Below are 23,300 nucleotides of genomic sequence, written 5' to 3'. Positions count from 1 at the left end.
GCAACAATATGTAGATGTGTAAGACACATTTTTAATCAGTAGCAGGTAATGAATTGCCATGATAATGGCATTTTGTGAGCAAAACAACACAAAACAATGTAGAATACTCTCGCTCACTCATAGCGTTTGACAGGAAATATGGTACATGTGACCACAACGGTACATAGATACGCAAATTTTTCAGTGCATTGTCATGGTAACTGTATTTTTTCTATTAAAATCATTCAAAACTACTACAGATTGAGTTAAATCTCTCAGTCTTTGATTTTTCGTTGCAGTATCCCAGTACAGAAGTGTTGGGTGGGGGTATTGATCAGTTTTAGTGATATTTCTAGTTAACCTTATTTTTAAGTCAGTGTACAGTTAGAAGTTCTCAACTTAAAGTTTAGAGAGGCTAGTGTGTTGGTACACTAAATATTGGAAACTTTTTTTATTAAAACAGCACAACATAGTCACAGTATAAGGCCTTCTATGCAAAGTTTGAGCGAAAAAAAAGAAGAATACTTTTGAAAATCTCATGACCGAATTGACACAAGTTGATTTGCTTGGAGATCGACCAGGAAAGAAGTTAAGTTTGTAAGTATTTTATAGAATTTTGTGTGTGTGCTTTTTAATTTTTGATGTCTTACCATATGTCTGTAAGACAGATTATTTACAGGTATGAAACATATTTTGTAAAAGGTTGCCTTGATACCAATTAAATGGCAAGTACTGGCCAGCAGATCCTAGGAATTATGCCATCTCTTGACGAGCAATCAAAGAGTGAAATACGGCTAAAAACATGTAATATGCTAGACTACATATTGAGTAGCACCAAGTAAACATACAAGCTATACGCCATTACCAATACTGGTTACCAAATATCTTCAGTTCATTCTTTGAAATGTTTCTAGAGAATTATCAGCAGTTTTTCCCCAGTCTCATATGACTGCTGATCAAACAAGCATAGACAGACTGATGTTATCCCATATTACTTTCATTCATTTCATGTTGCAATATTATTCAAATTGTAGCTTATAAGCAGTTGTCAACGGACACATGGTATAATCACAACAGCATGCTACATCAAATGAACATGCCCGATTCTTTGCCTTGTTGCTCTCCAGTCAAACAATCTCTTTGAGATCTGAAGGCAACACGTCGAAACCATCAAAGCCCAGACAGCAGATGGGATGAACTGGGATGGGTAAATTCAGTCTTACAACCTTTCTCTTTCATTTCAATGCACCTGTTTTTCAAGATAAAGACACATCTTGCCCAAACCAGAGTTTGCAGAACCTGACAGGATATATTCATTGTGATGCTGTCCCAAACCTCACCAAAATCATGGTGGTGTACAGAGACAATATCCACCGCGTCAATCCTTTCCCTTCTGTGGATGACTCTTGAGGCTCCGCAGGGCAAATCGAGCTGCCGTTGCCTTGGCGATGTGGTAGTTCCTCCCAATGCCCTTGAACTGACCCTTGCCGACCACATTGACCGTGACCCTCGTTTTCCCATCTATGGTCTTTTCTGGTGGACTTCACAGAGAGAGAGAGAAAAAGTTGATATTAATCATTTGGATCAAAGCTGATGTAATGAAAACCAGAAACATTCACTGCATGAAACTTTTGCTGACTGGAGCCATCAGCCTTTTTTGCGGCATGAAACTTTTGAGGAATTGCTGCTGGCATTCCATGCAATGTGTAGACAAGAACTTTTGTATGAATTTTACTTTCTCATATTTTGGCTCCTCGCGAAATTCACGAAAGTTTTATGCAAGCAAAAATTTATGGTTTTACAGTATGCAACTTCTTAGTAAGTGGGTAATTTCTAATGAGAATCTTTCTAATGAGAATCTTTGGGATTCAATTAGCCAATCTCTGTCCATATTTCAAATTCATCCACACTGATAATCAATGTCACTGATTAATGATGATGTTGCTGAATGACTATGACTGTTTGTGCATACCTAGAAATAACATAATGAGGCATATCCACTAATGATTGATGGTGCTGAAAGAATAGGGCTTATTCTTGAGGTATATTTGGGAACAGCAAGACAGAGCATGCCCCACATTGCAATGACCTTGAGGTCCTGGTGCACCCTCTGTTGGTTACTCACCCAAACCTGGCAGTCTCTGGTTCCATCTCCAATAGCTCTCTGACAGGTGAGATGGGGAGATCTGAGGCATATTGCTCTGTGAGATAGAAACAAATACAATATACTGTAACATCCACTTTGATAACAATTCGTGGGCTGTTCTTGAGGGTAAAGAAACATATATTCCTGCTACTACCACAAATATTGCATAACAAATAACATGCAATTATGAATACTCAATACATATGCACACACACAAATATGTATACACACACTTCCACTTGTCATTTTATGATGAAATTACCTATTCATCAATTGTGTGACAGAATTAAATGATTCCTTAATAAAAGCAGAGGGAGTGCATAGCAGGTGTTTCCATAATCAAACTATCCTTCTAGTCATGAATTTAAACTTGGATCTAATTTGGTCTACTTCCAGAGATACTAGCCATTGTGTAATCTCAATCTTATTATGGACATCTTCCTTTTTTTGTCCGTGCAAAAGGGTAAAATCAAATATATGACACAGATAAAACAAAAAGTGCACATACATACAAATACAGATGCGACAGACCTTATGGGTCCAATAATGTGTAAAAAGCTAAAAAACTGTGAGTTGAAGTGAGGTATAGACACTCACCAATCTGTTGCTTCATCATGGGGTAATAGACTCTCCAGACAGAGTTGAGTGACATCCCACTGTCTAGGTAGATGGCTCCCGCCACAGATTCAAAGATGTCACCCAGGGCTTTGGGAACCTCAATGTCCTCTGACTCCTCCTGGTCTCCATCCATCTCACTGTACTTCAGCTGAAAAACGATCAGAATGAAACATAATTCATTTCAACTCCACACAAACTGCAGCTACATTTTGGCATAATGAACTATGAGGAGGGTCCTTTGAGCTCTCGATACAAGAGAGTACACTTCATGTGACAGTCATATAGCACTACTGCTGAAGACTATACAAGTGGTACATTTTGCAGTGTTTTTACTTTCACAAAGTTTGAGAGTCAACTTGGACCCCGTTTACAGTGCGAGGCTCGGCCGCGGCTCGGCCCAGCCCCGCTTCAGTGTAAACGCGCAAACGGCCAAATGCGGGGCCAAAATTGGCCTCGCATTTGGCCTCGCTCTGGAGGTGATCTCGGCCCCGGCTGAGCCGCGGCCGAGCCTGGCCTTTTCTCAGTGTAAACGCAAACTGGGCCAAATGTGCGGCCAATTTTAGTCTGGCTTCCAAACCCTCTGCCCGTACTATTTCGCTATTCAGGATATTAACCCCCTCAACGTCGAAAGCTAGTATGGTTTAAGGTGGTTTTGTCCTGCAAAGGATTTTTCCTTCGGCAAAGGCCTTTGCCCGAACGGCGACTTCGTCATCACGGAATCCAGTTGGCAAAGGGTCTGAAAACCAGACTATACCAAATTGCGTTTGTTTACAAGCAGAGCGCTACTACGACAAAATATTGAAAGGTTTGAATTAAAAGCGCGACCGAGCCCAGCAGTGTAAACAGACAAAATTGCGAGAATCGGCCGTGGCCGAGCCGCGGCTTTGCCCAGCCCTGCACTGTAAACGGGGTCTAACATTCCATAAATTAACAACTTACATTAATACTGCTTCCTGTGACACAAATGCTTATTGTATTTTGTCTCAAAGGAAAGAAACCCCTGACTTCTTCTTTTGAAAAAAAGGATAATACTTCTTTTTCATTATGTCAATACCTTAAACATTTACTTACATTTGTAGATAAGAATTGTGACAAACTTACACTGATGTCAACTTTCTGTTTTCTGATAGTTGGCTCCTACATAAGGTCTCAAACAGGAGTTTTTAAATCATCACTAAAACTGCTATTCTTAGTTTTTTTGTTTTTTTTTATGCAAGCCATGTACACAGTATACTGAGGTTGAAGTATGACAGCAAAAGTTTTGTGAAAGTTGCAATACCTGAGAATCCATTCCAAGAGCTTCTTTCTTCTGATTGACAAACGTCACAAAATTGTTGATGACCGGGAACATGTTTGGCGTGTAGGCCTTGAAGTACTTGTGAAAATTGAACTTGACCGCAAGGGAAGCAAAGATGGTGTTGTTGACCAGGGCCGAGCGGAGGTCAGTTAGGGCACCAGGAGACAGGTTGGTATGGTGGTCATACAGGTGGCGAGTGATGAGGTAGTCCAGCAAGGCATCTCCTAGGAATTCCAGTCTGAGGATCGATGATGGAATCATATTTTCAGTCAATGTGAACCCATAGGTGGTTCAGAGCACATTATTCCATACATTTGATCTAATCTCCTTTTAATCATTTGGCTACTTCACAGAAAAAACAAGGTACTAGATAGAGCCAGTCTCACAAAAAAATAGGTCAACCATTGGGTGTGTAATATATTTTAATCTTATCAAATTGCAAACGTTGATGGCTGCGCCAAAGTTATCTAGTAACACGTCCCTACAAATTTGTTGTTTCAATGCCAGCATTGTAACATCATTTAGTGTCATTTTTTCAAAGACAGATAGATAGACTGATCTGAAACTCAATTGATTTTAGTGAATGTTTAACTTGCTTTATTCATTTGGTGAATACAAATGATTGATTTGATAATTTGCATTGTTAGACAGGCATAGATTTTAACCTACTGATCTGACTACTGCAATGACAATGTGATATAAGAATATAGCCAAACTCAGAATCACTTCCACAGATTTGACTACTTTACCGCAGAAGCACTAAGCTTTTAGAATAATTTTCATCTCTTGCTCTCAAACTTTTTGGTTGTGTCCAGCTCATATTCAATGGTGATAAGTTGTATTCGTAAGAATTCCTATATCCAAGAAATGTCAATAAGTAATGTGATTCAGTACTTCTAGGTAGCGCTTCACAATATTTGTTGTGATATCCACAATACGGGGGAAGCTTCTATTTTTTCACCTGTAACCATGCTCTTATTCCAAGAGAAAGAGGATGTTGCCAGTGAGATACACAGTTCAATACTTTATTGGCCTCAGTCATGATGGAACTACATCTATAGAGCATGAACACTTTGAGAATGTAGGGGACTTGCTCAAAATTTCAGTTCCACACATCCAACCTTATGTTGCTCTGCAGCCAACCTTTGGAGCAAATCTAGCCAATCAATGAATCAAAGATTCTCACAAAAGTCAGATACTGATACTTTCTCTATCTTGTCACTGCCTGTTTGGCAGATGCTTTATTTATATCTTCAACATCAACAGTATGAACTTTTGAATAAAGCAAGCATGCTGACAAATCCAATATAAGACAACAGTGATATCTGCATTCAGTGAACTTTTGTTGCTCACCTTTGATAGCAGTCTGTGATGTCGTTGCTGTGGTGTGATGAGTGTGTAAAGGCCTGCAGCAGGTAGGCCCTGTCCTTGAAGGTGTAGTTGATGGTCTTCTCAAATTCCTCATAGCCAAGGAGCTGCTGCTCCAGGATGAACTCTGCCCCATCTTTCTTCATGAGGGGAGACGGGGGCTGGGTGAGGTAGCCATAGAGCTGAGACACAGGGATCCCTGAGGATGGGTCGGAGGCACCTGGTGATCCTTGCTTCTGCCCCTTGCACTTCGGGGTGACGGGCGGAAGGACATCCAGACCCATCCAGGCCATGAAGACAAGGGCGCTGCGGAATCCGCAGGACACCAGGTAGCAGCCAATCAGAGCCTCCACACAATCTGCAATGCTCTTGTCTGAGAGGCTATGCTGGGTGTGGATCTCGTAGGGCAGTTGTGGCATGCTCGCCGTGTCCTGCACCTTGTTGCCTGTGTAGGTCAAGCCGGGCACATCATCAGGGTCACCTACTGAGAACGACCATTGCTCTTCCTCCTCCTTATCCCGAGCAAAGAAGTCGTCCGGACACTCGGCTTTCGTCTCATCGATCTCTTCCTCACTGAAGTCATCACTGTTCTCGTCCCATCCATGATCACTGTCAAAGTCGTCATCATCAAAATCACCTAGCCCATCTGCAAGCGAAGGGTCCCACACATCGATGACAAAGGCGTCCTCCGGGCTTGCATCAGCATCCTTTGTATCACTGTCCTTAGAGTCAGGTCTGGCGCCCTCTTTGACGAGGAAACATGGAGGCAGCCAGTTGATGGATGGATCAAACAATGAGACTTGCATCTTGTGAGCCAGAAGCTTCTTGTCTCCGAGACAGTAAAGGTTGAAGTTGCTGACCTACAGGATGCACAGAGAGATATTTGCTTTATGTCAAAGATGCACAAAGATGTTGGATGAGAGATGCTTTAATACTAATGGAAATGAAACAATCATTTTTAATCTCAATGGTTAGCAAGATGAAAACCAGTTTACATGAAAAAAAAAGCAAAGAAACACCTTCTTGCTTTGATATTTGTTTTGATAATTTCACAGTGACAACATAGAAGTATGTATGTCTATAAACAGTGTTAGAAGCAAGTACTTCAAAAGTGAGTTATATCTTTGCATATCAATGGGTGATGGCAACCTTTAATCAAGTATTGTAAAATGTACAACATCAGCGAAATCAAGTGCATCATGCATGATACCTGTTTGCTTCTGAGAAAGGAGAGTTTGCCCTCATCCAGGTCAGGGTAGGTGCAGTAGAGGTACACTGTCACGGCCTGCTTCAGGAAGGAGTCTCCCAACATTTCCAGACGTTCTAGGTTGAACCCATCACTGGAGTTTGACATTGTCAGAGACTGTCAGAACAAGTGAAAGCAAGTATGAATATCAGTCATATAATAGAATGCCTCAATACTAGCACTGCACTGAAGAACACAAGTCTCTCACAACTTGTACAAACACCCATATCTTTTGCTTGGTTACTTGCTTCCCTTTACCTTAAATCTATTTGTTTTTGATATACTTTAGAATAACAGTCATGCCATCTTGTAAACAAAACAAATAATAATGCTCAAGAAATTGGTCTGATCAGAAAATAAATGGATATAACAGCACATAATCAAGACAAGATATTATTTTGCTCATCACAAAATTTAGTCAAACAATGCCAAGCATTTTCAAAGCACTGCACAATCTTATAAGACTTAAATATGACACAATAAATGAAAAGAATTCAGTATGTACTCTGTATGTGCAGTGTGGCAAATGGTTAGTAAAAATCTGGCAATCTCTATGCATTGAGTTATAGAAGCAGGTGCAAGGAACAAGACAGTCAGAGAATCTCCTCTCACCTGTAGCACTATGGCAGGACTGGGTCCAAGGCACATTTGAGGGTCACTACCCTCATCGTCAAGGTGAAAGAGTTCATCAGCATCTGGAGACACTTCCTCTGTGGCAGTTTCTTTTCCATTGGTATTGCCATTAGCTGCTGCAGACACACACACATCATCATTTTCCTTCTCATGATTCAGCCACCACCTAGTAGGCATATCTTGGACAGCATTGAAAGGGAGTCCATTGTCAACCGCTCCATCTTCGATCCTCTGTCCAGTCTGAGAACTGGTCTCATTCAGCTGCGATGTCTTATTGCACGTTCCTTCGACTCCCGCTCCAGCCTCCTGCAGCATGGCCTGCTCAAGTTCACTCTTCTGTCTCTCCAGAGACTCGAGGTCCAAGCCTTCCCAGCCAAAGCTCAAGTTAGGGAAGGGGTATTCCCCCGGAAGGGTCGCCATGCCGATGCCGGCCTCCTTGGCGACCTGCATCCTCAGCTCCTCGGCAATCAGCAGGGCATTCAGCCGGTAGAGGATGGATGGAAGACAGACGGCTTTCCGCCACAGGGATGCAGGGATGGGGTAGATGTAGCACAGCTCTGGCACCAGGTACTGCTTTTTCTGCAAGTTGCTCTTCTTGTTCTGTCCTGTGCTGATGGGAAGGGCCTTGCCCTTGTGATTAAGGTAGCGAGGTGTCAGCAGGTTGAGTCTGGAGGACATGCAGTCAACATCCACCAGGGGCTGCTGGAAGTTCGAGATCTGAATGTCGTACCTCTCGAAGTAGTAGTCCACGAAAGTCTCGTACTTTTCCGACGGGAACGTGCTGGTGACAGGAAGGTGATTCAGGATGTCGGCCACAAAGTATCGCTGGGGCTGGTCAATGTTGCGGTAGATGGGAGTGACCACAGCATCAGCAAGCATGTCCGGGGAGAAGGTGAACTGGTTTTGGCTGTAGTCTGGTAGTTGTGGGGGCTGGTCCAGATGACCGGAACTCCGACTGACCGCCTCCAGGAAAGACCAGTCAGTGGTAAGATGTCCTCCTCGTTCTGTCAATATAGTGTGTAGAATCCAACGTTTAGCTTAAACTCATCAGCAGAGATATACCAAAACAGCAATAAGAGATCACATTTTCATATTCATGCTTCATCTTACTCAAGAACATTTTTCTTGATGCCAATAAAAGTCATGAAAAGTTAGAGATTATGAAGTTGCTTGCTTCCTAAGAATCTGACAAGAAGTCAGATGTTGATGGACAAACACAACTAAGAATCACTCACTTCACTCTGCTATTTGGCTTGTCAGACACAGGAATACATAGGTGAGACAGCAGTATGTGAGTAACACAAATGTACAGTAAAACTTCAGTAACTTTTAAGATTAACCTCACTGCACAGGGCATATGTGCCAATGTTACAACAAAAAACCCTATTATGACTCCTCCTGTTTTGCTTACCCTCGACACATTGTTACCCAGAGTATAACATGTGACAATGCCCTCAAGAAGCAAAACAAGTACAGAAAACCAAAGCTGTGCATATAACAAATACAGTTCGATGCAGCATTCTGTCCCTGACCTTTGTTGAGAGGCACAATGAGGTAGTTGCCTTCGCTCTTCCTCGGGTTCAGCTCCAGGTTGGGCTTGTCAAGTCGGAGGACCTCGGCAAAGATACAGCCATGGAATGACTGAGCCTTCTCCACTTGTACCTTGCTTAGCAGGACGTGGTCTGACTGCAGTTTGATGGACACAGATAACTCTCCTGCTCTGGTGTACACTGGAAACCCTGGCACCTGGTGAACAAATTTACACAAAATAAGACCATGTTACCATGCACTGAAAGACCTAATTATTTTGACTAACAAACACATAAAAGAAAACAATAACAATCTGACAAGTAACTGCATAAAAGGCACAACAAAATAAACAACATGAGCAGAAAAATGAACTTTGATGGATATGATGGATTCTGCAAACTTTCAAAAAAAAAAACAATCGAAATATTTAATACCAGGTATATTGCACTTCCAATACATGAATGGACCGACCATATGAACGCATATCACATCTTATCTTATCTCTGAGTAGTCAAGCATCAAAATGGCTGGCAAGACAATATTTCAGAAAAGCTGTGGCAATTATGTTGTATACTGGAGGCAACTTGGATGTCCACTCACAGTTGGAATCTGCTTGGAGGTGATGATTCCGAAGCAGCGGTCAGTCTCCTCCGGACGATGCAGCTTCCTCTCCCGTATGTTGAGGATGGCAGGGAGTGGGGAGGCCAGCCTCATGTGAATACTGTACAGATAGCAGGGTTGGTTGGCACTGGGCAGGCACTGTCTCAGACACATTGCCACCTAGGACACGCGGAACAAATGAGACAGGATGGCATTGTACAGCTTAACATAGCATAATACAGTATAGTGTAGTGTGGCATGGTATGGTATGGTACCGTACAGTACTGTATACGCCATATATTTCGCAAGTCTAAATTTTCGCGAATCGGGAATTCCCGACGATTTCGCGAGTGGTTAAATTCACGAGCGTAGAGTCCTGTACTGAACGGAAAAATGTACACGCGTACAAACATTCACATCGGGGTCAGAGTCAATATTTTCTTGTGTCTTTAATTTCGTGAATAGCACCCGACTCGCGAAATTCGCGAAATATTCGGTGTATACAGTATAGTATGGCAGAGCATAGTACAGTAGTCAAATATACCATGCATTGAGAGGCTCTAGTTGAAATTATGGATTCAGAGGTGACAGGAATAGCACTATTTTTGTCACCGAAGAATCCATAATATCGCAAGTGGCTCAAATCAGTGAATGATATATTTGTTTTTCATCTCTCCAATGAACCTTAAAGAAAAAATAAAAATGTTGTAAATCAGTGTACCATGGTGGATGCGATTTACACAGTTGACTATGGGCCGACACTGCTAGCACTTTGCACAAGCTATCGGAGAAACACCATTGTTCAATCATATATATATGGCACAATTCTTGGTACAGTTCACTATACCCTGAATACATCATGGTATAGTACAGTATACATTTGTAGCACAGCATAGGATGGCATAGTGTAATGCAGTATTCCTATGTACAACTGTACATGGGAAACTGCTTCACCCGAGTCGAGGCAGAAATGTTTATTGACTTTTTCCCCTATATAGAACAAGTAAATATGTCCTACATGTGAGTGGGGATAAAGACAGACATTTAAATTTGACATGCGGAGAGAATGCCAGCAGCCACAAAACCACCGCTATTTCAACAGACTGACCTCTTTGTCATAATACTGTCTCTTCTTGGTGGTACCTGGTCTACTGTGACCATCAGTGAAGAGGTGACTGAAGGCATTGTCTGTAGCCCTCAGGACAGACTCCTTGCCCATTGGCTGCAGATGGTCATTCAGTTCCCCTATTGGTCAAGTCAAAGTGCCAATGTTACTGTCTCACAATGATTTCTATTTGAGCACTATCTAGCATGATGAGTGTGCAGGACTGCAGGTACTGCAGACATAGAGCTGACATATCAAAAGATTGGGAAACTGTGTTTCATGGTTAGCTCAAGTCAGATGTTTAACCTTATTTGCAAACATTGCAAACCTGAGAAGATGACATCTGTGGTAACCACACGGGGTATTTTCACAACTTTTAGCATCTTTATAATAAGAGCATTCTTACTTTAAAAAGAATGAAAGCCAGAGAAATCTGCTTTTTAGATGTGTGAAATCAGGCAATAAAACAACAATAAACTACCGCAAGATCTTGAAATAACGCATTCTTTTGAAATTACCAAATACAATATATCCGTGGAAAATTTTGTGAATAATGTTGATGGCTACATTTCTAGCTACATTTTTGCCCTGGAATATCTCCTTAAAGTTTATGGTTAAGCACTTTGATATTGACATACAGCTCTGCTCACATTACATGAGACCTGGCAATAAATTTCAATTCATGTTAAACTCGGCCATTTAGAAGTAGATCACACAGTAAATCACACAGTTGAGAGGAGAAAAAGAAACATTAAATATAGCAATTTCCTCCACATGTCAAGAATGTTACATATTAACCAGAAATATAAACATTAATGAAGAGTACACACATTACAATGTAAAGAATGTTACATATTAAGCCAACAAAATATGCACCTGTGAAGGGTAAACTCATAACAATATAAAGGAATGTTACACATTAACAACATAGCAGACACCTGTAAAGGGCAAGCGCCCGAGAATGCCAGTTCAATATGTTTGCTGCATGCATGATTCACTACAAGTCTGACACGTTTGACAGCATTTATGACTTCATCATCATAAAACCCATCAAACATTTTTTTTTTCTCCACTTACCCATCTTGTGGAGCATCTCACAGGTCTTGAGAGCAACTGCCATCTTTGCCCACTTTTTCCTCGTCATCCACGGACCCTGCAGTTATTCAGTTGAATAATTCTAAGGTCATGCTTTTGCCCACTCAACAAATAATCAAACATTAGACTGTTGCCATGGTCACCTGAGGCCATTTTTCTTTGAGATGATTAGATTACCTCCGCCTTCTCCAAGATGAAGCTGAATAACTGTTCCATCCCCTCTGGGTAATTAAGTGGCTTCAAAGCAATTAGATGCTTTTTTGTGGCACTAGCCATCACATCAGCATGTTTTGGTCACAAAATTTATGGCACTTTTTTCAAATGTCACACAGGGAATTTGATAGCACTCTTGACTCATTAACTTTGACATTTTGAGATCTTCTTGCAACAGACCTGTTGGTGTTAACTTCAAAAAACTTAGCAAAAAAATAAAAAAATATTCGCTTTCTTCAGTTCTATGTAAGAATACACCACATTTGTGATTTTGCATTTGTTTCAGTACCTTGGATCCTCCCCTTCAAAATACTGAGCTTCTCCCTAGATATATGTGGGTGATGTCTTGGTTCTTAAACAAACTGCCCCAAATTTGGTATGAACAACAGAACACTGCTACATAAAAGTTGGAACATTTCATAGCTTTAATACACATAGATATGGGCAACAATATCAAGAGTACCAGTAGTTACATAGCGGGGTTTTGTTGTGAGTTTATAAAAACATGGTTGATAATCACGCATTTTAGAAAAGCAGAATGTGGCCATGGCCACATTCTGCAATTGCAAAATATGGTGAACACAATGAATGCTCTGATATCTCAGTATCAAAGCGAGAAGGAAAGAGATAGTTTGTAACACAAACTTACTGTGACCGGTTCTCTGAGGGGAGAGTTTATTGGAAGATGCAGCGTTGCCTGGAACTCTGGAGTAACCTTCCCCTCCCTCTGGGCTATCTTACACGATGGTGTGAGGTGGGTAAAGGCATCACTTGGAAGTTTTGCACAGTACCTGCATGGGGGCAACAGAGACGGGATTGAAATGAAATGTTTTGTTTTGAAGAGAATTTTTAACAAGCATGAAGATCTTGAGTGTGACAATGAATATCAAGTTAAGCATAATGCATAATTGTTACAAATCTAAAAAATGTGGAAGGCAATTACATTCCTTTGATAGTCTTATTCATTTTACTTTCATATTCATTCTTTCAAGAAATAGTTATCTTCACATACAGTTGAACCTCTATTATCCGGCCTCCCTTTATCCGGATCTCTCTATTATCCGGACGCAATCTCGCCGTGATTTTTTTATCTTTTTTTAATAATTACGGGAGGAAACACACATGAATTACATATACTTGATACATTTCTTAATAATTATTTAGGTAAATCATCCCAAGAATTTATAAAAGAAAATGATTTCCGCTTGCAAACACGAACCTCTATTTTGGGGTCTGTTACTGAGTGTAACAATGAAAAGGTCGCAGTATACACATTACTACATGTGGTACTACAATGGGCTACATCAGTACATGTGTATGTGTATGTACCATAGAGCTCTATTATACGGTATGTACATGTATAAAGCATTGAGTCTCCCGTATCCGGCCAAATCCCTTATCCGGATGAGCCCCGGTCCCGACTTGTCCGGATACGAGAGGTTCAATTGTACTTGAGGCAAACTACAGTGTATCATAACAATGATCATTGTAACATACAGCTACCCAACTTTTAGTATCACTAATATTGCTATGATCACTTACCTTGATGACAATAATTATCACTATCAATACACTGTATCAGAGTATTTATCACTTCCATGATCACCAGAGTAATAATTGGTAACATTATTGCTAACACATTATCAAAATTGTTCCTTCCAGCCCCTCCCATCTTTCTTGAATAATTCATATCTGATGTTAAAAAGAATTGAAAATAAAAGTAATATCATATCATGGAAGAATGAATGAGATATTACAGAAAGGATCACCTGTTGATGATCTGAACAGCTGAGCTCATGGTTGCGCTAACAGCACCCTCTTCCTCCTTCGGGGTGTAGGGGGGCAGCAGCTTATCCGCTGCCGACACGTTGATGGCGTCTTCTTGAGATTGTTCGCCATCTTTACACTTCCGCTTCAAAACCTGCACACGTGATCATCAAAGAAATGATGGATATGATTACGCACCATATGACTGCCATAAAGAGTGACTGTCTGATTTTTTACCTGTTGAGGACAAGTCCCGAGTATACATGGGCAAGCATCTATGGGAATTGCGTGTTGCAGCAAAATCAAACCATCCTCAACAGGTTAATCAATTAAGGTACACACAGTGACAACAAATATTTGATAAACTCCAGCACTACATAACAGAAAATGGATGCATGTGTATGATTTTTGGCATTAAGTTGTTGAGATAATAATGTGATAACACTGTTTGTAAAGCAAATAACTCAAATCAGTGCAATTTGGGTAGTGATTTTTCCTTAAAGAACTCATGCAATTTGGATCACATTTTTTTGTTGTTGTCTGTGTATGTTTGCAATGGAGCACAAAAAACAAAAACAAATCTGAATCCCGATTAAATTCACGCTCTTCCAGTGTGTATGTGAATGCATCTACTGAGACTGAACAAATGTCATCTCCACCAATTAAAATATAGGTAACACAATACCTTGTTCAAACTTCTTATAAAAGTGTGAGCACACTACATTAATCACATTGTTTCTCAGAATTTGATCTTGGTCTGCATGTGTGAGACTACATAGATTTCAATATTTTAAGTGAAAGTGACTAAAATCCATGTAATTGAACTAATATGAAACACCTCTGGCAGTTCTCTGGTGTTTTCACTGTTCACAAGAGAGGAAAAAAAAATAACATGCTCCTCACTCCAGTCATGACTTTGCCAGCTATGAGTCATTCCAAGGACATGTAATACTGCAGTGAACTTGAAGCATGATTGTGCAATCAGGCACAGCTGCTTGTCTACTTCACAAGGATTCCATGTAACTTCCTGCCCAGCACTGTGTTTACTTTGCAATGTTGCGCAATGTCCTGCTGATGCTTGCTCAGCAAGTCAAAGTACAATGTACATGTACTACAAGATCATTTTTGCCACAAGTAATAACTGCTGTCCTGGCAGCAAGGCGCCACTGAACAGTATTCAGCTCACACACACAAGTACATCTGTATGTAGAAATTAAATATCACCTATTGCTGCATAAGCATTACAAGGGTTATTGTAGAGCAAAATGTAAACTTATATGTGTATGAAGTGTCACAGGCAATAAAGTCTCATGACACATCTTGAAACACATTCCACAACATACACCAGTTCTGTCCTTTTGCCTCTTACTCTCATATTCACTCAAACTTCGTACCCACCTTTGATACAATACATAGATATTACTAGCAAAGAGAACTTTAAATACACCAAGCATGTCAACAATAAAAACACTGACTCATCTGTATCAATTCTTTCCTCACATTACCAAATCAAACATAGAAAAGAAAATCCTAGTCAAGCTTTCTACTGGTATAATGACCTAAAATATAAAGCTGTAAAATATCTGAAGTAAAGACACTCTAAGCATAAATCACATGAACATATTCTTGACAATCTAGAAAAAGGTAAAAGGTAACAAATCAGCTTACCTTGTTTTTCTTTTTCTTACTTTTATTCCTAGTTAGATTCAAAAAGCCCTCACTCCGGCTAAGGAGTTGTCGTAGCGAACAGCGAAACATCATGGAGCACGTGTTGTGCAGTGCTCTGATTGACCTCACAATGTTTGAACTTAAACTAGGGCTTGCTGGGGGAATTCTGCTCATCATCATATTGCATGAGGGTATTTTTAGATCTGTGGTTTACAGCATCCCCCCCCCCCCTCTTCCCTTCCCTTCCCTGCATGGTTATAGGAAAAACAACAATCCAAGCATCCATCAATTTTCAGGTTGCTTTCATTTGCTGTATACAAGTTTATCTGGAGCTTCACTCCTGTACTATCTTAAATTGAATTGAATAGACATATAGCTGATGAAAGCTCTATCTACAGTAACAACATTGGCTGACTGATGGTTGTTCTTGGGAACTTGTAACATCTTTGCCCTTGCAACAGATTCAAATCATGTTATACACCAAATTAACAGAATGTACCCATGATACCATCTTAGAGCAGCTGAAAGAATTGTTGCAGCAAACCCAGTAAGACTGAAACTCACCCGCTCAAACTCCTGGTAATTCTTCAGATCAGCTAGGAATGGGCCCAAGTCTGCTTTACCAATCAGCATGAGATAATGGGATGTCGGGGCCCTGGCCTTGGACTTGGACTGCAAGTAAGACTGGTAATGTGTGGGCCTGTCAAAGCAGATCACTAGATTACACCTAGGAACATCCACTCCTGTTTATTCATACAGAGACAGTTGACGGGGGGACAAAAACCAAAACGTAACTAATATGCAGTGGAACAAAGACTGTATAAAATATATGACAGAGGGAAATAGAATACTTTTGATCACTTGAGTACTTAATAATATATCATCTAACTTCTTCTGATGACCACGTAAAATATCCCTTAATAAATTTCTTACTTTCCACATCTACTGATACACATATATTGCTTACATTTTGCTGACACAGTAGACAGCTAAAACCCTTAGATTACGGTATACAATTTGTGAACACTTTCCAAATTTTAGTGTTAGTGACATAGTTTTATCTGATGGGTACACATAGAATCGTCTCATATTCCTTTGAAAAAAAAAAAATTACAGATCAATGTCTGGTCATACTTTGCATCACCACCAGATGTACAACAACAGATCTTCAGCTCTTCTTAAAACATAATACAGACTGTTCAATACAAACAAAGTTTTGGCTCACCTTCTTCCAGCAGACTGGTAGCAATCAAAACATTGATTTCCCTCCTCCTGAACTTTCTCAGGACCTCCTCCTGCTTCCTGAACTGGTTCCGGATCTGCAGCGGGGTCCTCCTGGCCACGCCCAGCTTGCCGTGCCCCGTGGTGATGCAGCTGCAGAGGAGGAACCCCAGCCTGGGATCCCTACGGGAGAGTTTCTTGAGGAGACGGCTCATGATGGCAGCGGTGTAGCGGTGCTCAACAAACACTATACCACAGAGGCTAGTGGTGGTGGAGCAGCCGGTCTTTTGGACTAGGTCATCTTCATCCTCCTCTTCTTCCTCTTCCTCACTAACCTCCTCTTCCTCCGGTTCCTCTGGAATTACCTGCCTCCATCTTACAGACCATGCATACAGAGCGTAAAATAAACATTACACATAATATATTTCAAGGAAGAGCTATGCTAAAAATCACAAAAGTCACTGAGTGTAAATGCGCAATAAGACAAATTGTTTTTATTTGAGATTTACAAAGGCAATTTACCACTTATTTTACTCATATTCAGTCTCATTTACATCTTATGAAACAGCACAAATAAGGTGTAAGAGTTAAGTGCTCACATCATAGTTGTGGGTAAGGGGTTTATATTCTGGATCGGACAGAGTTTGGGTGAGGAAGAAAAATTGGGATTTGGAGTGGATAATAACTTGAGATTGGGGAAATAGCTAAATCAGACTTTCACTTATCAGATGAAATGTTGTTCAAAGCATATAAACAGAATAAAAAATCAGGATCAAACAAATCAGCAAAAGATATTTAAAGGATGTAATTAACTGCAGCAACATGTGTAATATGTATATGGTTATAAGGCAACATTCATCAACTGTTTATCATCACCTGTATCTCAAAACACCAGCAACATTCATCAACTTTCTTTTAGGCTTGCATCCTAGAAATGCCATTTAAAAAAGAAATCACCAAGGTGTAATCCTTTCCAGCGAGCATGTCATATAAGTATACACATGAAAATCAAAGGTATTTCCCCCACCTTCTACTGGTGCCCTTCCGATGTGCCTTCCTCCGTGAGGCAAATTTGTTGGCCCTATCCCGATTAGACTGCTGAGACCCCTCTTCTCCAGTTTCCTCCTTGGGCTTGAACTCCGCCAGAATTTCCAACAGCCTCCGCACCCTTGGAGTCACGAACCTCAGGTTGTAGAAGTTCCCTGTCTCCTTCATGGCGTTTTCACATATCCTCTCTATCATCCGGAGCTGGGTGGTGGCATGCTGGAGGAACAGGGTGTGGATATCCAGGCACTCATGTTTCTCCAGCTTTAAAAGTTCCCGAACCAACATTGGGACTAGTATCTTGACACCGAGTGGTCCAACAGTTGACAGGGCAGTGAGGCACTCCATAAAAGCCTGCTGAGCAGGGTGTGCAGGATCACGACTTGACTCCACAAGTTCTCCATCTAGATCTCTAGCTTTCATGCAGTACACAAAGGCATTGATCTGATCCAACGCAACCCTCAAGAGAGCTGTCAACCTTCTGACTAGCTCGGCACAGTCCGCGTATTCTTTGCAAGCGATGACAGCTTCCTTGGGCTTGGTGCCGTATTTATTAAAACCGGTCAGATTGGAGGCGATCTTGGCAGTGCTCATGAGCGAAGCCTCTAATCTGTTGATATGCTCTTCTAATGCAGCAGGCTTGTGCTCACCATTCAGCATGGATGCAGTCAACCCAAGCACTCTGGGGCGGCTCTCCTCTTGACACTGCCCAAACTCTACCATCACCTTTTTAAATGGGTGCTCATCCAACAGCACCTTGTGACACTCATCTATAATCAGAAGATTGACTGCTGATAGGCTTATAATTGAGCTCTGAATGAGTTGCACAAAGACCTGAGGGTCCATCAAATGTATATGATGTTGCTCGAGCTCTGCCAGCCATTTTGTTTTGGTCCATGCCTTGATAATCTCAGTATTTTTGCAGACTCCAACACGCAAGGCAGTGTGGGTGTGGATTACTGTTTCATAGTTGGAAAAGCATGATTCTGAAAATAAAGAAATGCAAGTGGGTATTAAGGGAACAATCACTGGGATCATGTTTAACATCAATATTGGAGATGAAAAGACACAGGCAGAAGGACAGTCAGTTCACAGAAATATAAACTCAAGGAAATAGGATGACAAATTTGCAAAAAAAGAATGCTTGAAGAACTTACTAGAAATTGAGGAAATATTATCAAAATGATATGGCACATGCAACAAAGTAATCATGTTACAAATAAATAGGCACAATTGAGTGTCTTTTGTATCTGCCTGAAACCATCATCTTTACATAACTCAAGTAGAACAAAATCAATGTTTCTTTTTTACCGGAGTCAACCAGAAATATTGTCCTCTTGCCGCCATCTTTGAGACTCTTCCTGACTGAAATGGACAGCTCTTTGGCGAGCATGACTGCCAGGAATGTCTTCTCATTGGCATTCTGCAAACACACTGCTGTATTCTCCTCCAAGGCAGTCTCAAGTAGCTCAAGCTGGAAGAAAACAGACAGTAGGCTGGTTCATCAGTACTTCTACAGGGACCTAGTAAATAACTACAATATTCTTCTCGTCTGTCCCTCTTGAAAACACTTCAACACTTGGACTAAGTTTAAGCACAGATGGCTGTTGCTTTGCCCAGGTAAGTCTTGGATGAGCATTTTGGTTGCCATCGCCAGGACCAACCCTTACAATGCAGGTACCCACAATAGTTGAGCATACTAGGAAACCAGATACTCGAGTGATGGGTAATATCCACCATATTACAGCCTACAGGCACACTTTTTAATGTAAGATTGTTAAAGCTTGCCCACCTTGTCGAATATTAACTTTCAAAAATGTGTTTCATCATACATTAATTTGGAATGTTCAACAGATTCTACTTCAGGATTTGGCAAGCACTGCAGCTAAATATTGGAGCTGCTACACATGTAATATGAACAATTCTGGTTAGATTTATCCACAGAACAATACATTCAGCTTTAGAGCTTACACAACTCTTATATAACAAGTAGAGCCGACAGCACTAAACAATCTGGAATAAACTGATGATACTTCTTGAGACCTTCATATTCCACAAGATATTTGTATATTTTTTTCCCACTGATTGTAATTACATATGCATGGTAAATGCGAACATTCTTCACCACTAAAAATGAGAAATATGCGTTCTGCTCAAGCACAAAAAGTGCCAAATTTCAACAGACTTTGAAAATGTACACTCTCCTCTAAAAGTTTGGGAACACCTGCAATCAGTTTGTGCTTTTCTAAACTAAGCAGAGTTTACTGGATTTCATGCTCACAGCAGAGCTTTATGTTTGTTTTAAAGTAAAGACAATACACAAGTGTTTATTTTTTCATTGATTCAAACAAATTTAAAGCTCTTACTAGAGACAAACAGCTGCCAAAGAGGGCAGGCTACCCATCAAGATGGCATTCTCTCACAAAAATCTAATTTCTTTTATTAGTTCTATTCTGAAATTCCTGTCATTATTTGTGAATATTACAGCAGCTGTCTTCTGAATTTATTGCTGAATATTTGTAGCCTATTGTTCATTAGAAGGTTAATTTATAGAAATATGCATTTTTATCCAGAAAAACATCTGAAGTTCATACATGCATCATCCCACTTGAAAGAAACTGCATGAAAGTGGCGTAGGCGTCGGTGGAATTTGAAATTCATGAGTTTGAAAGTTGTTCAGAGCTTTTTACATTTATACCAGTGCACCTTCATTCATTTTGCCATTTTAGTTTGTCCTAGTCAGTTGTCAGACACAAAAATAAAATGGCTAAGGCAAGACAGCTTTCTCTAGAAACACGCCAGTCGGTAGTAATTTTGAGAAATGAAGACTATTCAAAAAATAAGATAGCTGAAAAACTAAAGATAAGTGTGCACGCTGTTCACTACAGTCTTAAACGCAGAGAGGCTACCGGGTCAAATGAGGACAGGAGACAGTGTGGTAGGCCAAAAACAACATCTTCTGCTGACGAAAAATACATTCGGATGAGCAGTCTGCGCAACTGTTATCTGAATTGCCTACAGATCACAGCCGTTTTAAGCAACACTTGTGAGACACCTGTATCTTCCTCAACAGTCAGGAGACATCTTCATGCAGCAGGGCTGATGGGCCGTGCGGCTTCAAGGAAACCACTTCTCAAAGAAAGAAAAAAAAAAATGTCAGAAAAGACTTGCTTGGGCAACGAAGCACAAAAACTGGTCTTTGGAGCAGTGACAGAAGGTTCTTTGGTCTGACGAGTCAAAGTTAGAGGCGTTTGGCAGTAAGAGGCGTACCTATGTGAGACAATGAAAGGGAGAAAAGATGCTACCACAGTGCATCAAACCAACTGTGAAACATGGTGGTGGCAATGTCATGGTTTGGGGTTGCTTTGATGCAGGGAAGGTTGGCAGCTTGCACAGAGTAGAGGGTATCCTCAACCAGCATGGCTACCATTCCATCTTACAGCGGAAGGCCACCCCTTCAGGGAAATGCCTAATAGGAGAAGGGTTTGTCTTCCAGCAGGACAATGACCCGAAACACTCCTCAAGATTATACAAAGACCTGAAGAAAAAAGAAGACAAACAAGTCCTGAAAATCATGGATTGGCCACCCCAGTCCCCAGATCTCAACTCCATTGAGCTCCTGTGGGAAGAAATAGACAGAAAGGTCCACGAAATTTGCCCGACAAGCGAGACTCATCTGTGGGAGATTCTGCAGAAGGCATGGCAAGATGTTTCCAGTGACTCCCTCAACAAGTTGACCAACAGGATGCCAAGACTAAGAGTCTGGCTTGCTGTGGTCGCTGTCAAAAGAGGATTCTTTAATGAGAAGGCTGTCTTAGTGGAACACTATGAAAAAACAAAGACTTGGCATAATGACACAGAATATACATTTCAGATTCTTATTTTTATAGTATCACAAAAACAAAGAATGTGAATTGATCACAATAAATGAGATTCCATGATCAAGAAGAAAAATCATGACCTTTGTTAGCATGTTTATCTAAAAAAATAAAAAGTATTTTGTCTATTGTGTTCATTGAATTACAATAAACACGAAATAAGTTTTCTGTTCATCTGAAACATTGGGTATTGTTTATTGAATAATAAATTTGAATTATTCATTAGCACATAGAAAGGGCATACTTTGTGGAATGAGAAAAGGGCATAAGTTCCAGCACCACAAACCAAAGCCAATTACTTCCTGTGTCTGCTGGGTATTACATTTTGATGGGTGGGTTGCCTCTTTAACATATGACTGCCTCCTAAAATGCTTTAACAGGGGTAAAAACCTATGTTATATGTCAATTTGAATGCTAATGTGCACTCTTTAACTTGATATCAAATTGTTGTACTACCGCACAGCAAATGAAATGTGGTTGATGTGGACAAATTCGGTTTCTGCTCAAAGGTGTTCCCAAACTTTTGGAAGGCAGTGTAATTAAACACCTCCTTTAACAAAGTGGAAAAACATTGTACTAAGTCTTTTTTGTGAGTATGCTGTCCTAACAAAGTAACCTAATGCTATAGAATAAGAAATTACATGAGATTTCAAAAAATTCCTATTTCACTGTTTCCCTGCACTCATTGCATTTCAAGGCTGCACTGCTTCATACCAAGAAAACAAAAATTGCACAGAAGTCACATGCCTTTAACTTCACCCACTATCGTACAATTTGCCAATACTATAGGGCACTCATTCCCTCCTCCCCCCCCCCCCCCCAAGATGGCTGAAACTGGGGTGCAGTTTATACCTGTGAGCGGTTTGTCCTACATTAATTACGGTGATTTGATTCACACAAGAATTTCAAGACAGCAGAATTGTGAACATTCAGATGTGTTTTACCCAATAGTAGTAAAATCATTTGTGAGTCTACTATGATAAAGAAACTATTTCACTGGCTATGCATGCTCCCATGGCTAGACCTTTTCTTGTTTCCACTGATCACTTACCTGATATTGTCTGGGTGTGAAGTTCAAGATGGGTATGTAGTCCTTTTCAGAACTCACACTTGAGCCAGCAGGAGTATCCACATCAACAACGCGTGTATCCATTGTGACTTATTTCTCTCTGACTTCGCGGTCTAGCATGTGAACGGAGAAATGGACCATGAAAAATGGAGCAGCTTCAAACCAAAACAGGTACCTGGTATCAAATGAAACACTTTAGTAACAGCAGTGATTACTGGGATTGCCGAATATTGTGTAAACTGTATCTTGCAGCTACGATTTAAATAGATTTCTAAAGGAAGTACATGATTATGTACCCAACTATTTTTCTAAGTGAACTTTTTCAGTAGAGGTTCTACCCCATTCCTGTCTGTTGACTTAGTGAGGACTAGAGTAAAACCACAAGTTTCCGGACACTTACACTTTATTTGTTCAACTAAAATAAAACATACAAAATCAAAACTACAACAATGTATGTTAAATATCACACTTCCTCCTCGTTTGGTTCCAGATGAAACATTGAAGACTATTTTGAAGAAGAAACTACTTTTATCTCTATGTTGGTTTTGTTAAATACATCACAGAATTTCACAAAATCCCTTATACATCACCTTGATTATCCACCAGAATCCGTCCGGCCCAGCCAGAATTCGGTTGCATGCTATGTGCGTTCAATGTCAATGTGCATACAAGGCCGCTGAAATATGTGCCCTGCCATACCTTGTTGGCACAAGGTTGCATTAGGGACACTGCGGCGCCCACTGGTGTCCGAATTCTAGCAAGTCGGCACTTGCATTCATTCAACCCGTTAGTCACTGTATCAGCATGTAGACTGTACAGAGAT

At 40.6% G+C, this 23,300-nt stretch overlaps 1 protein-coding gene across 1 annotated transcript; it reads right to left on the bottom strand.

Annotated features, from left to right (window-relative positions):
* Window positions 1-1,357: 1,357 nt before the first annotated feature.
* On the bottom strand, window positions 1,358-22,561 carry LOC140244401 (endoribonuclease Dicer-like). Its single transcript, XM_072324072.1, is given in 18 exon segments — window positions 1,358-1,520; window positions 2,105-2,180; window positions 2,723-2,891; window positions 4,023-4,278; window positions 5,394-6,268; window positions 6,619-6,771; window positions 7,267-8,291; window positions 8,793-9,033; window positions 9,418-9,597; window positions 10,526-10,662; window positions 11,600-11,675; window positions 12,480-12,621; window positions 13,600-13,751; window positions 15,830-16,008; window positions 16,491-16,861; window positions 17,514-18,516; window positions 18,842-19,004; window positions 22,460-22,561. Coding segments are annotated over 18 exon segments (5,463 nt in total).
* Between the last annotated feature and the right edge of the window lie 739 nt (window positions 22,562-23,300).

The sequence above is a fragment of the Diadema setosum genome, chromosome 1 (assembly GCF_964275005.1).
Source record: "Diadema setosum chromosome 1, eeDiaSeto1, whole genome shotgun sequence".
Lineage (NCBI taxonomy): Eukaryota > Metazoa > Echinodermata > Echinoidea > Diadematoida > Diadematidae > Diadema > Diadema setosum.
Note: the sequence above shows the minus strand (reverse complement) of the source record. Positions and strands in the feature narration are given on the sequence as shown.